General features: G+C 37.9%; 2 protein-coding genes across 3 annotated transcripts in view; both read right to left on the bottom strand.

Annotated features, from left to right (window-relative positions):
• LOC125237695 (zinc finger protein 260-like) overlaps positions 1–14800 on the bottom strand; it is a 28847-nt gene extending 14047 nt beyond the window's left edge. Inside the window, exons 1-3 of one of the 2 annotated variants that reach the window (XM_048144847.1) lie at positions 14654–14800; positions 8044–8413; positions 4073–7025 (exon numbers count right to left, since the gene is read on the bottom strand). In XM_048144847.1, coding sequence (XP_048000804.1) covers positions 6685–7025; positions 8044–8365 — 663 coding nt within the window. In that variant the 5' untranslated portion in view covers positions 8366–8413; positions 14654–14800 and the 3' untranslated portion in view covers positions 4073–6684. Of the gene's footprint in view, positions 1–4072; positions 7026–8043; positions 8414–14653 lie in introns of those variants that run through there. The other variant, XM_048144845.1, reaches the window with a different exon arrangement.
• Positions 4073–6541, bottom strand: LOC125237696 (zinc finger protein 624-like). Its single transcript, XM_048144848.1, has 2 exons — positions 5304–6541; positions 4073–4517 (listed from the first exon to the last, which is right to left on the bottom strand). Exons 1-2 carry the CDS (start codon positions 6539–6541, stop codon positions 4361–4363), a joined length of 1395 nt encoding a protein of 464 aa, XP_048000805.1. The 3' UTR covers positions 4073–4360.
• Positions 14801–15015: the final 215 nt, after the last annotated feature.

Below are 15015 nucleotides of genomic sequence, written 5' to 3'. Positions count from 1 at the left end.
TGTGCTATTCATACATAGCCACCCTAGGGGATTCAGTATTGACAGCTTCTTTTTTTTTCTTTCTGCATATATTTGTTTCCGCTTTTAAGTTTATTGTAAATAAGACTGCTTGCACTTACATTGAGATTATAATTACATAATGCTATTAAATTAAATCTAATGAAGCGTTGTTTTATTTCCTAAATCTCAAAACCCTTTAAATCGAATATGTATAGTAATGAGCAAAAATTTTACCGCAGGCTTTCCAAACCGACGATGCTTGATCAGCTACTTTTAGAACGAACATGTACACCGTGTCCAATAAGTCCGAATACTCACATTTTACCTCAGTTCTAAAGATATAGGGATCACAGGCCATCAAATTCTTATTTAAACTGAAGAGTATATTCCTTTTAATAAAATACAAGCACAAAGTTCATGAAATTTCCGAAGTGTCTAAGAAAAACAAAGAGGTAAAGTGCCAACAAAATACTTGCTCGGCACGCAGGTGACGAGTTATTTTTTATAAACAGAATCTGTATGTGATAAAACAGACGCCACGTGTCCAAAATAAACTATTATGGGTACCGAGGATAGATAACGTTCCGGGCAACTAGAAAAATGTGCCTAGGTTCCAGAGCTCACCATCGGCCCAGGTGTGGGATGCAGTATGTAAGCGAGGTAAACTACCTTCAGTACTTACAGATAAAAGCGTTAAAATCAACGTTTTTTTCTTTAAAACCAAGGTTTTGGAGAAAAAAATGCCTTAAAGTTAAAAAGGATGCTTGGGAATGAGTATCATGTGTCCCAACAAGACGCACCTCCAGCACATTCGGCAAATGGTATTCTAGCGTAGTTTCAGACTAATTTGGCAGTTTTTTATCCGAAACATGAGTGGCCACCCAGGCCTCCAGGTTTAGGCGTATTAGACTACTTTGTATGGTCATACATGCTTTGAAGACTAAATTTTTATAAAATCATAAACCTAGATCATTTCAAAAAGATTATTGAGAGTATTTGGGATGAAATGTGAAGAAAACGGTGCGTGCCGCGTGTGATCCGTTTGAGAAGCGTTTGAGGCTGGTAAACAAGTTAATGCTGGAGTTATTCCAAAACATTTGTTGTGAATGTAGTAAATAAGAGTGCCATTCATAAAATATAATAATAATGTAGTAACTATTTGTTCATTTTGTTTTATTGGCTATTTGTGCTGTATTCAAACTTATTGGACACGGTGTACATATTTTGATTTTCACCCTTTAAAATGTTTCTAAGATGCAACGTTTTGCAAATTTGGTCACGTCATGCACAGTTAAACTGTGGAATGAATTGTCGCCAGCGGTATTTCCGGACCAATGCGACCATCAAACCTTCAAGAAAAGAGCGTACATCCATCTTAAAGGCCGGCAACGCACCTGGTGCTTCTGGTGTCCATGGGCGGCAGTGATCGCTTACCATCAGGCAGCCTATCTGCTCGTTTGCCTCCTATCCCATAAAAAAACGTTTAATATTTTTTAAGAAAAAAAAAACCGCCGCCTTTCGGGTTGTGGTGAAAGCTACTTGCGAATGTTGGATTATGTAGAAATGTGTAGGTATTTTTTTAATGCTTTAATTATTTGATGGCAACACAAATCAATATACGTATAACGCTAAGGTTTGAGGAGTTTCTCAATTCCTCATGAATCCGATTATAAGAAATCGAAGCTTGACAAACTTTGACTTGAAAACTCAATAATTATGCTTAACAAACATAACTAAATAATGAAATTTGACGAAACGTTTTTCGGCGAAACGGCAGGACACCACCAAATGTCACTGTTCTGGACGTAAGTGCATGCTGTTCTTATAAAAATATGAAAGTCACTATAACTGTGATAATTTCCGAAAATATTAATATTATCAAAAAACGATCTTAGTAAACCCTTATTCATTTTTAAATACCTATCTAAAAATATATCACACGTTGGGGTTGGAATGAAAAAAAAAATCAGCCCCCACTTTACACTAATAAAACATTTTTTTCCATTTTTCATTTTTGCACTTTGTTGACGTGATTGATATACATATTGTTACTAAATTTCAGCTTTCTAGTGCTTACGGGTACTGAGATTATCCGCGGACGGACGGACGGACGGACGGACGGATGGACAGACAGACATGGCGAAACTATAAGAGTTCCTAGTTGACTACGGAACCCTAAAAAACAGAAATCACTATTAAACTATTCTCTAATTTCAAGTTCCTAACTAAAATTTTCCTAATAAAAAAAAACAAATTGATCCCGCTACAAACTTTCACCCCCTTTTTCCCTCTACTAGGGGTGTAAATTTTCATAATCGATTCTTATCTCTTCGAAATTTTGTTAATGCAATCTATACAAATTTCGACTTTCTAGCTTTCGTAGTTTCGGCTCAGCGGTGTTGGTTGTTGAATCAATCAATTAGGAAACCTGAATTTATATATGTACATGTAGACTAATACTATACTTTTACTACATTCATATACCTTATTTACTACTACCATACCATGAATATGAAATTAAATAAAGAGTCCCCATATAAAATTGAAAATTATGTTATTAGCAATTTAATTCAAAACTATCAAGATTATTCGTGTCTGCGTTGAAACGCGCGTTGAGTTGCCGGTGCTTGCGTACCGAGCGCCAACGCCATCTATCGATGGCCGTTTCGTGAAATTGATGAGCGCTCTAAGGAGTAAGGGGTCTTAAGATTATGAAAATTAAGACTGTCTGTTGCCGGCCTAAGAGCCCGCGCACACGGATGCAACAGTTGCACGGAGACATTTTTTGTCTCTGTCGTCACTCCTTAGACGCACGACAGAGACAAAAAATGTCGCCGTGCAACTGTTGCATCCGTGTGCGCGGAGCGTAATAATACTCTTTCCCTGGGCGCACACGGAGGCGACAGTTGCACGGCGACATTTTTTGTCTCTGTCGTTACTACATGCGTCCAAGACAGAGACAAAAAATGTCGCCGTGCAACTGTCGCCTCCGTGTGCGCTCAGCCTTTGGTTGCACTGCAACGAGCGCTCACAGACGGATTGAGAACCCCCTTCCTTGAGATTTGGGGAGGCGGTTAAAAATAAATCACTACAGTTGTATGCGCTATTAATTGCTTTTACTGACTTACTGTGCAGTAAGTTACTGACTTACCGCAAGTGTGTACAGTCAACCAATTGGAACCCTAGGCCACTGTAGAACTATGTCAAAGTGACGCTATAAACCAGATTGTAAGAAATCTCATACTGAAATGACAACATTCTGACATGGTTGTAGAAAATGTATGCCCAGGGGTTCCAATTGGTTGACTGTACCATAGATTAAATAAGAGAAGATCATACCATCCCATACATTTAAATGCGACCGCTTAAGAACGCGCATACACTACACCACACATAGATGGCGCCACAAAAAAATGTCTTGTAAATTTCGATTATACTTGTAGATGGCATTAAGTATCACTTTTGACATAGATTTATGGCTCGAAAGTGACACTTAACGCCAATGTACAAATAATCGATGGCAACAAGGCATTTTTTTTGTGGCGCCATCTACGTGTGGTGTAGTGTATGCGTGTTCTTAGGCGGTCGCATTTTAATGTATGGGATGATCTTCTTATTCTATGACTGTATACGTGTACATACGCTTAGCCTTCCAGAACATTTGTAGATATACTTACTGCAGCGCGCAACTTGGCGCGGTGAGAACGGTGGGCGTTTGACCCGCACAAAATACGTACTAATTCTGAAGTAGAAAGGACTTTCTAGCCAAATAATAAGGTTTTGCTAGTCAGGATATATTATATTAATTACAGTAACTACCGCCAGCCTCATCAATATTTATTTCATCGATGAACGATAACGGCAGCAGAGTGAGGCCACCCCTCGGACACTGGCGATCAAATATATGAAAGAGGCGCGTTCCTGACACACATTCTAAGCTCGTGTAGGTGAACGCGTACCATGCTTGTATGAGTGAGATATGACAGGTCGACTGTTCGCGTTTTTGACAGGCGATAACTTTACTGTGAGGAGTTGAGGACCGTTTCAGGAGAAAAAAAAATTACTACCAATGTTTAGCATATAATCAAAGCAATTTGTATATAATTTGAAAATATAACAAAAAATACATTTGGACAGGATTCCCGAGCACTAGGCGTACTAGCTCAAGCAAGCGGCAAGGTATAGCGCTAATTTCAGCGGTGGCCTAACTTGATACGTTGCCCACTACTCATTGAATTATCAAATTTAGATCTAAGTCTAAGCGCAGGAAGCCTCAGAGGAGAACTTGTTTGACGAAGCTTCTCTTCCGCGAGCGCCCGGCGCCTCCGCAGGCTCCAGGCCGCACTAGTACTCGCTCTCGCTACTGGTTAGGCTTCGCCTTTCTGACTTTACACCTCTTCCGGTGACGTGATATGCTTGAGCTGTCACTGCATTTGTAATCACAATGACTACAAGTATAAGGCTTCTCTTTAGTGTGCATTCTTACGTGAACTCGTAAGTAACCTTTCTGCTTGCACCTATAGTCGCAATAGCTACATTTAAATGGCTTTGCCTCAGTATGCGTTACCAGGTGTTTTATTAGCACTGATTTCCGACTGCATTTGTAGCCACAGTGGTTACACTCAAATGGCTTCTCACCAGTATGTGTCCTCACATGCCCTCGTAAATCTGAACTATGACTGCACTTGTAGTCGCAATGACTACAGCTGTATGGCTTCTCTTTAGTGTGTACCCTTTGGTGAAGTTGCAAGTTATATTTCAGCCCACATCTGTACTCGCAATTGCTACATTTAAATGGCTTCGCCTTAGTATGCGTTATCAGGTGTTGTATTAGGTGTGCTTTCCGACAGCATTTGTAGTCACAGTGGTTACACTCAAATGGCTTCTCATCAGTATGTATCTTCATATGGTCTCGCAACCTTGAACTTAGACTGCATTTGTAGTCGCAATGACTACAAGTGTACGGATTCTCTTTGTTGTGTATTTTTTGGTGAAGTTGTAAGTGTGCTTTCCGCCTGCACCTGTAGTCGCAATTACTACATTTAAATGGTTTCTCCTCAGTGTGTATTCTCTGATGTCTTTTTAAATATGATCTCGCATAGCATTTGTAATCACAATGGTTACACTCGATAGGCTTCTCGCCACTATGCATCTTTTCGTGCACTCGCAAGGTTGAACTACATCTGCACTTGTAGTCGCAATGACTACAAGTGAACCGCTGCGGCTGTGTGTGTGACGTGCGTGTGTGTGGCTCTTTAGTGTGCATTCTTTCGTGAACTCGTAAGTAATCTTTATGCTTGCACCTATAGTCGCAATAGCTACATTTAAATGGCTTTGCCTCAGTATGCGTTACCAGGTGTTTTATTAGCACTGATTTCCGACTGCATTTGTAGCCACAGTGGTTACACTCAAATGGCTTCTCACCAGTATGTGTCCTCACATGCCCTCGTAAATCTGAACTATGACTGCACTTGTAGTCGCAATGACTACAGCTGTATGGCTTCTCTTTAGTGTGTACCCTTTGGTGAAGTTGCAAGTTATATTTCAGCCCACATCTGTACTCGCAATTGCTACATTTAAATGGCTTCGCCTTAGTATGCGTCATCAGGTGTTTTATTAAGTGTGCTTTCCGACGGCATTTGTAGTCACAGTGGTTACACTCAAATGGCTTCTCATCAGTATGTATCTTCATATGGTCTCGCAACCTTGAACTTAGACTGCATTTGTAGTCGCAATGACTACAAGTGTACGGATTCTCTTTGTTGTGTATTTTTTGGTGAAGTTGTAAGTGTGCTTTCCGCCTGCACCTGTAGTCGCAATTACTACATTTAAATGGTTTCTCCTCAGTGTGTATTCTCTGATGTCTTTTTAAATATGATCTCGCATAGCATTTGTAATCACAATGGTTACACTCGATAGGCTTCTCGCCACTATGCATCTTTTCGTGCACTCGCAAGGTTGAACTACATCTGCACTTGTAGTCGCAATGACTACAAGTGAACCGCTGCGGCTGTGTGTGTGACGTGCGTGTGTGTGGCTCTTTAGTGTGGATTCTTTGGTGAACGAGTAAGTAGCTTTTATGCTTGCTTCTGTAGTCACAATGGCTACATTTAAATGGCTTCGCTTCAGTGTGAAGTATCATGTGTGATCGTATGTATTTCTTCAGACTGCATTTGTAATCACACTGGTCACAATGAAACCGCTTCTCGCGAGTGTGAACGACTTCATGCCTTCGCAATTCTGAAATATTACTGCACTTGTAGTCGCAATGACTACATTTGCTTTTTTTTTCAGGCTTTTCTCCAGTGTGTACCTTCTGGTGTTGTCGTAAACGTGATTTATCCTTGCATTTGTAACCGCAGTGGTTACACTCAAATGGCTTATCATCAGTATGTGTTCTTTCATGACTTCGTAAGGCTGAACTATCTGCGCTCTTGTAGTTGCATTGACTACATTTGTAGGGTTTATATCCAGTGTGTACCATCTGATGTCTATTTAAGCGTGATTTTGCACTGCATTTGTAATCACAGGAGCTACACATGAAAAGCTTCTCAGTATGTGTCCTTTGGTGTTCTCGTAATTCGGAACTGTAAAGAGACTTGTAGTCGTACTGATTGCAAGCGTACGGCTTCTCTTTAATTATTTGGTGAGTCATTCCATTCCGTTCGTTCTTGTAATGGCTCTTTAGATGAGCTCTAAATCTTTCTTAGAGCACGTTCTGTACTCACATTCAGCGCAGATGAAATTCGTAACACCGTGTTCGCTTTTCTCGTGCTCTACTAGAAGTAAATTGGTTTCAAACATAGAACTACAAACATCACAAGCAAATTTCTTGAGTCCTAATGATAAGTGTGTACACTGCATGTGTTTCTTTAAAGCGGATGTATTTATAAAATGTTTGTCACAGTGTTCGCAGACATATGGTTTGTCTCTACTGTGAGCAGTCGCGTCGCCGCGGAGGCGCTCGAGCACCACGGAACAGGTCATCGCGAGCTGTTCCCGGGCGCGGCCGCCGTCGGAACACACTGCAAAATTAACAAAATTATTGAAACGGATTAAATCACTCCATCGAAAGGGCGCTCATCCACATACATTGCAAAAATGGTTCACACACGCACAAAAGCAAAAAGGAAGTTGTTGAGATGTCCAGTGATGAGGCTATCACTTTTTAACCGCCTTCCAAATCTCAAAGGAAGGGGTTTTCAATTCGTCTGTATTTTTTTTTTTAATATTTGTTCCTCGATATCTCCGTCGTTACTGGACCGATTTAGTTTTTTTTTTGATTGAATGTATATGCATACAGATTGGTCCCATTTTTCTCAGAACCCAGTTCTGATGATGGGATCCTGGAGAAATCGAGGGAACTCCTCAAATCTGAAAGGCATACATATGGTGATTTTTGGGTTTTTAAAGGAACAGCATGCATTTACGTACGGAACAGTGACGTTTGGTGCAGTGGAAATCCTGATGATGGTCAGAATGGAACTCCTCAAATCTGAACGGCACACTTATAGTGACTTTGGTATTTTTATAAGAACAGCATGCACTTACGTCCAGAACAGTGACATTTGGTGCAGTGGAACTGCTGATGATGGTCAGAACGGAACTCCTCAAATCTGAACGGCACACCTATAGTGACTTTGGTATTTTTATAAGAACATCATGCACTTACGTCCAGAACAGTGACATTTGGTGCAGTGGAACTACTGATGAAGAGTGAGCCGCCCCTGGTTAGAGTTCCGTTCTGATAATCATTCTCATCTGTAAGTACTTCAGAATCATCCAGATTTCAAAATTGGTTCAGAAATGACGGAGATATCGAATAACATTAAAAAATATACAGACGAATTGATAACATAATCCAACATATGAAAGTATTTATTACCAGAAACCCAAAAGAAGGCGGTTTTTTTTTTCTTAAAAATTATTTTTTATTAATATTCAAGACATATTATTTATGTAGGCCTCGCGGCAAATGTATTTATAACATTCAATGAAATAAAATAGAACGACATGATAAGTTACTTCAGATAGTAAACTGACCTGGTAGTGGGAGCACTTGCGGGCGGTGCCACTCCTCGGGGCCCAGCACGAGCTCGTCCTTGACCTCGTGCCCGGTGTACAGCCCGGCCCGCGCGGCCGCCGCGCTCACTCCCCGCGCGCTGTCCTCGCGCTCCCGCTCCTCCTCCGCACACGCCTCTCCGGGCTCCGTCTTCACACACACCTCTCCGGGCTCCGTCTTCACACACGCCTCTCCGGGCTCCGTCTTCACACACACCTCTCCGGGCTCCGTCTTCACACACGCCTCTCCAGGCTCTGTCTTCAGACAAACTGCCTCTGCCTCCATTGCAGTTGCTAGTGACATAGTTGAGCTCCTGCAAGCTGGTCACAGTGAGAACCGGCAATGCAAGTACTGCAAGTAGTAGGTAATTGAATAATTTTAAAGTGTCATAACAACAGCCATGGAAACCAATTTGACCGACATAATTGATAAAGCTCTTTAACCTTTTGATTTGAACGCCAAAGACGGCAAATGACGTCAACGGAAAACCGTGCACAGATAGAAAATATCTCTTCAAGCAAAGAAACCTATTTGAACCAAGAGATATCCAGTTTCCCATATCAGGAAGATTTTAATTGCCGAATGTTAAACCAATCGATACAAAAATACTTTTGAATGATGAATGCTTAGAGATGGTAGATACAACACTGTTTCTTGGTTTAACATTGGACAAAAATCTACAATGGAGTCCTCATATAAAGAAACTAGCAAGCAAATTAAGTTCAGCCGCATACGCCGTTAGGAGAATCAGGCAACTGACTAATGTTGAGACAGCTCGCCTAGTGTATCATAGTTATTTTCACAGTGTAATGTCATACGGTATTCTGGTTTGGGGCAAAGCAGCTGACATACAGACTATCTTTGTATTACAAAAGAGAGCCATTCGTTCTATTTACAACTTAGGAACACGTGAATCAGTAAGAGAACTCTTCAAAGAAATTAATATCTTAACTGTAGCTTCCCAATACATTTATGATAGTATAATTTATGTTGTTAAGAATTTAGACTGTTTCACTAAGAATTCTGATATCCATAATTATAACACTAGAAACAAAAATAAGCTTGCCATAAAGAAGTTTCGTGTCCGTAAAGTACAGAAGTCATTTGTTGGGCAATGCATTCATTTTTATAATAAGTTACCTGACACTGCTTTGAGATTACCCCTCCCAGCTCTTAAGAACTACTTAAAAAAATCATTGATGTTAAAGGCTTATTACAGAGTCGAGGACTATTTGACAGACAAACATGCATGGCCCGAACCAGACACTACAAAAAACGAATAGCAATTAAAATAATTGTATTATGTATAGAGGACACAGTTCAGATAAGAAAGCACATCAAATATTTTATATTTTATGTTGTGTAGGTAAATTACATATTTAATGATATTGAGATTCATATTATCTTTTTCTTCTATGACAATTTGATATGTTTTCTCTGAAGAAGAACGACGTATTATTAAGCAATAATATAATTTATTGAAATTGATTTCCATAGAGTACCTAGTCTGTTCATATTCTTTGATGAATACTTTTGCATGTTAAATTGTATGTTGTTATTTAATGCATGTTAATTATAAGATGTAATGTTTTGAAAAGAAGTTGCCCGCCGAGTTTCTTGCCGGTCCCATAGTGGATACCCCCCTCCCAACTGAGGGGGGACTGAAATCTTCTCGAGGCTGAGGCGTAGGGTTAGAGCCGGCGTAGCTTTATTTGACGTTCATATGCGCATTGTAATATGCCTACTTGAAAAATAAATATTTCATTTTCATTTTCATAATTACTTGATATAAAACATAAAATGTCTCAATGTTTATTACTTGCACTAACCATTTTATATCTTAACATGATTAGCAAAACAATCTTTTTTTAAAAACTTAATCATTTATTCCAAGAGCGTAAACGTTTTGTTCAGTGATAATTATTACTCAGAAGCAAATCAGCAAGTTCTTAAAAACAAGTATAATATTTCTTGGTTCTAAGTAATAAAATTGTTGTATTAAGAGTTATGACGGTTTTCGGTTAAGAGTTATGCATAATTAAAGTAAAAGTTAATGTTTCTTGTGGTGAAACAATTAGTTACTTACACCAAATATATACATTTTTCATTTTAAAAGTTCTGACGGTATTAGATGAAGATTTACATGTTTGAAGTTAGATTTAATGTTTCTTGGGGTGAAACAGTAAGTATCTTAAACCAAATATACTTACTTCTTGGATGTAATTTATCTTATTTCATTTAAAATATATAATTTCTTGAAATGAAATTTTATATTTCTTAGATTGAGTAAATAATGTTTGTAGCGGGGGTGCGCGCGGGGAGAGAAGGGAAAGCCGAAATGACGTGAGAGGTGTGTATTATGTTCAATAACCCGTACGTTACAAGCTTATAACTCAGAACGAAGACGAGTTCCCCAGCCAGTTAGAGAGAGAGAGAGAGAACTGGAGCGGAAGCACGTTTAGGATAGTCCTCAATAATAGCGCGTAGTTCCCAGAGGGAAGCAGGGGGCTATTATGTCGGAATTTGTATTCCTATGATTCGATACATATCAAGTTCCAACCGGCGAGCCTAACCAAATCGGGAAAAATCTTAACACCGCGATGTACGAATTCTATGGGCTGGGGTCAGCGCCATCTAGCGGGTTTTTTGGTAACTAAACCGGTGTCGCCGCTCGGCGCGCGAACTAAATCTTGAAGCAAAACTTTATTATTTTTCGATCTAAACGTGTTGATTCTCAAATGGAACTTGTAGGCATTAAATCAAGAATTTGTGATATGAAGCCAAGAATGTAATAAATCTTGACCTAAGTCCGTGTTGATTTTTTATTTAAAACCTGCTCGAATTATGAATGAAGTCTATAAGCATCAAACCAAGAATTATTATAATCAAGCCAAGATTGTTCTAAATCTTGAAGTTAAACCTTGATATTTTTTGATTTGAACTTGTTGATTCTCAAATGGAGCTTGTAGACATTAAATCAAGAATTTGTGACACAAAGCCAAGAACTTAATAAATCTTGACATAAATCTGTGTTTATTTTTGTTTTAAGTTATTCTGGAACTTTGAATGGAGTTGCAAAGCATCAAATCAAGAACTATTAAAATCAAGCCAAGATTGAACTAAATCTTGACGTAAAACCGTGTATTTTTTTTATTTAAACTTTTATGTCTTGACTGTAGAACGTAAAAGTTAAAATAAGAAATTATGATTTCCTATTAAAAACGCAGAATTCTTGTAGTTAAATTGTGGTGAATCTTCTTTTAACAGGTTTTTATTTTTGCTTTGATAAAGGTTACTTGAACCAAAGACGTTTTTTAAGAACTAGCATATTCATACTAAAACGGTGTAATATTTTGTTGCAAATAAATACTTCTTTGATTCAAATCTGTCCTATTTGTACCAAATGTATATAAAGTTACGACTGAACAATTTTGATTCTTCTTTGAAAAAGGAATATCCCTTTAGGTTAAGACCATGTTATTAGATGAAGAATTATATTATTCCTTTTAAATAACAGTGTTTGAGAGAGTTTTCCGTCTTAAATTAAAATATCTTTTCTATCTGTGTGCCACTGACGCCACGGGGGTAAACTAAGGATGGGTAAAGAAATTATGCTAACATAAAAGTAGGGTGATTTTCGATATATTTTCATTGAAAAAATGCATGACGTCAAACGCCGTCGCTGGCGTCGTGGTCACGATTTTCCGTTTAAGTCTCTGGCGGCCAAAAGGTTAATAACGATAAAAAAAAGAAATAACCAATTATCAGAAAGACTTTTGTGGTAATTCATCAGTTAAACCCTTTTTTAGTAAGATCAAGGACCATTTAATATTATAATCGTCCTTGGTAAGATGCATATTAGACACGGCAAAAAGACCGCAGATGCGCTGGGCGGGCGATATCAAAAGGACAGCTGGGAATAAGTGGCTCCAGATCGCACAAAACGTGACCAGTGGAGCATGTTGAAGAGAGATATTAGGCAAGTAGGGCAATTAGAAATATTCTTACAAGCAGCTGCAGAAAATTGCTGGAATATCAGAGCAAAAAAGACATATGTCTGTGGATTGTGTAACCTTAGCTACTGTTTAACCCTTAAATGCATGAATTTTTCTTTTATTTATTTATTTATTTATTTATGTTATGGAGAACCAACAGCTATAAAACTAGCAGTATACAACAAGATATGATTCAGAAAGCCAATTACAGGATCTCACAGATAGATACAAAGTAATATTAATTAAACTAATGCTAGCACTTATACCAACGCACACACATGCTCACAAAAGTGGAATATAAAGAAAGAGAAAACAAAACAGAAAGTTAAGTAATTAAAAAGGAAAAGAAATAATTATAATAATAATCACTCACAAAGAACACCGCTTAACCAATAATTGCCTCACATTCGAAACTTTACAATTAAAAATATCAATGTCAATGTCCTTCGACAACTCATTCAGCCGACGACTCGCTCGAACTAGGAAGCTATTCTGTTTACACCTGGATGATGCAGTCATGACAGATAAAGGGGGATAGTACCTCTTAGAACGAAAGGGGGTATTAAAAGCAAGCTTACCAAGTAACTCGGAACAATCAGCTGCACCACTGGTAATATTCAAGAGAAAGGAAATATCAGATATGTCACGTCTTTTTCTCAGTGGTGGTGCTTCTTACAAATACTTAAATAACTGGATGAACTATAGTAATGCTTTAGTTTGTAGCATAAAAATTTTATAAATTTTTGTTGCACGCGCTCAATCCGGTCCACATAAGTGTTATAGCAAGGGTTCCAAACCTGTGATGCGTATTCTAATTTACTCCTCACGTATGAACAATAAAGGACTTTAACGGTTTTAGCTTGAGTGAAGTATATGGAATTACGCATTATAAAACCTAGAGATTTAAGTGCCCCACTAATAATGCTATCAATGTGCCTATCGAATAAAAGTTTGGAGTCATGAATAACCCCCAAGTCCTTCATGTAGGTTACTCGCTCAAGCGGGTGGCCTTTAAGTGTATATGATGTAGAAGTCAGGTTACGTTGACGGGAGTTTAAAGAGATATTAATATATGTGACAGACAATGGTTTTCTGACTCTGGGAAAAACAATAAAAAAAAATATTTAAGATCGATTTTTATACTAAATCAGTGTTAGAAGTTAAATAGGCCAAATCTTATTTATATAAATATAACGTAATTCGTAAGTTTTATTTAACAAAAAATTACTACTATTAAAAAGGTACACTATTTGTGAAACCTTTATGATAAAATGTTTAAACATAAACTAATTACTAACTCTGTAAAAATCAGCCTAAATCACATACTAAAAATCGCCATCGTCCTGTTTTTTCACACTTTTCCGTCATTTCATCTTAATACTTAAATAATAAATAGTAAATCATTCTATTATTTAATTTATTTAATGGTTCATTGAATAATAATAAGTAATGAATAATAATTAAGCAATAAATGTTAGTTTTCGATAGCTACATATCGAGCCACGGGCCATCAAATATATGATGCATATATACATCACCATGCATTTAAGGGTTAATAGACCTGTCCAAACAGAGCAACACAGAATAAAGTGATGGAAGGCATTAGCCGGCTCAACAAAGAGCAAGGAGCGTAGTGAGGCTGCTCACATTTACCAAGCAAGCAAATTACCTCAGAAGGCTGCTTACAATTTTGTGCAAAGTTATTACTGTGACTATTACACAAAAACCTTCAGAACAACCATGTTATAGAATTTACAAGGCATTAAATACTAAATGCCACTGACTAGCAATAGAGATACAACTAGGAACAAATCAAATTATTTTATTGAATATTTTATCGATTTTTTCTTTTTTCAAGTAGTCACACTACTGTCCGAATCAAATCAAATATCTCTATTGCTATAAATTTAAATATATATCTGGACGACCGGTCTGGCGCAGTCGGTAGTGATCCTGCCTGCTACGCCGCGGTCCCGGGTTCGAATCCCGGTATGGGCATTTATTTGTGTGATGAACACAGATATTTGTTCCTGAGTCATGGATGTTTTCTATGTATATAAGTATTTATATATTATATATATCGTTGTCTGAGTACCCACAACACAAGCCTTCTTGAGCTTACCGTGGGTCTCAGTCAATCTGTGTAAGAATGTCCTATAATATTTATTTATTTATTTATTATTTATATATATCATCCCACCAGTGGGCCCTGTCGTTTTTTCTTTCGTGTATGATATCTATTTTTTATAGCAATAGAGATATTTGATTTTTTTTAATATTAATTGTAAAAATTTATGAAATACTTATGTAGATAATTATGTGTTTACCATGAATAAACTATTGAATCTGAATCTGAATTTGATTCGGATAGAGTTGGAGAGAGACGCATCTACGTGAACAAACATAAATAAGAACAAACTACGTTAAAACCTTGGGTAGCGACAAATAAGTTAACTCGCAATTAACCTTACTTGGTATGAGGTCTTTCGACCCAGTACCGCACCAAACGTATTAAAGGAGCCGCAATCGAATAAGAACACGTATGAGCGATGAGATGTATGCACCCTTAGATTAATAATTCTATGTATGCACCTACCTTTCAAGTATAACGGGTAACTAAGGAACTTGAAATATTTTTTGACTGGTCAATAACTCCAACACTCGCGTCGTAGACGCGGCGCGTTGGCACAACTACTTAATTAAATGTGAATATTGCGCAAAAACTTTAAACAAACAAACCAAACCAAAAGCTTAACATAACCTCAAATATATGACAGTTCTGTGGTGGTTATACTAAGGCCGGCAACAGACAGTCTTAAAAATTCATAATCTTAAAAAAAAAGTTGGTTGTCTGTAAAGTCGGTTTACGGACGGTAGTTTGACGTGATAACGTCAAACATTACAGTAGTATAGACAGGGGCGGCTCACTCCGCGATTCTATCGCCGCGCTACAAAGTA

This window comes from Leguminivora glycinivorella, chromosome 22 (genome assembly GCF_023078275.1).
Source record: "Leguminivora glycinivorella isolate SPB_JAAS2020 chromosome 22, LegGlyc_1.1, whole genome shotgun sequence".
NCBI lineage: Eukaryota > Metazoa > Arthropoda > Insecta > Lepidoptera > Tortricidae > Leguminivora > Leguminivora glycinivorella.
This window is presented reverse-complemented; position numbering and strand designations above follow the sequence as displayed.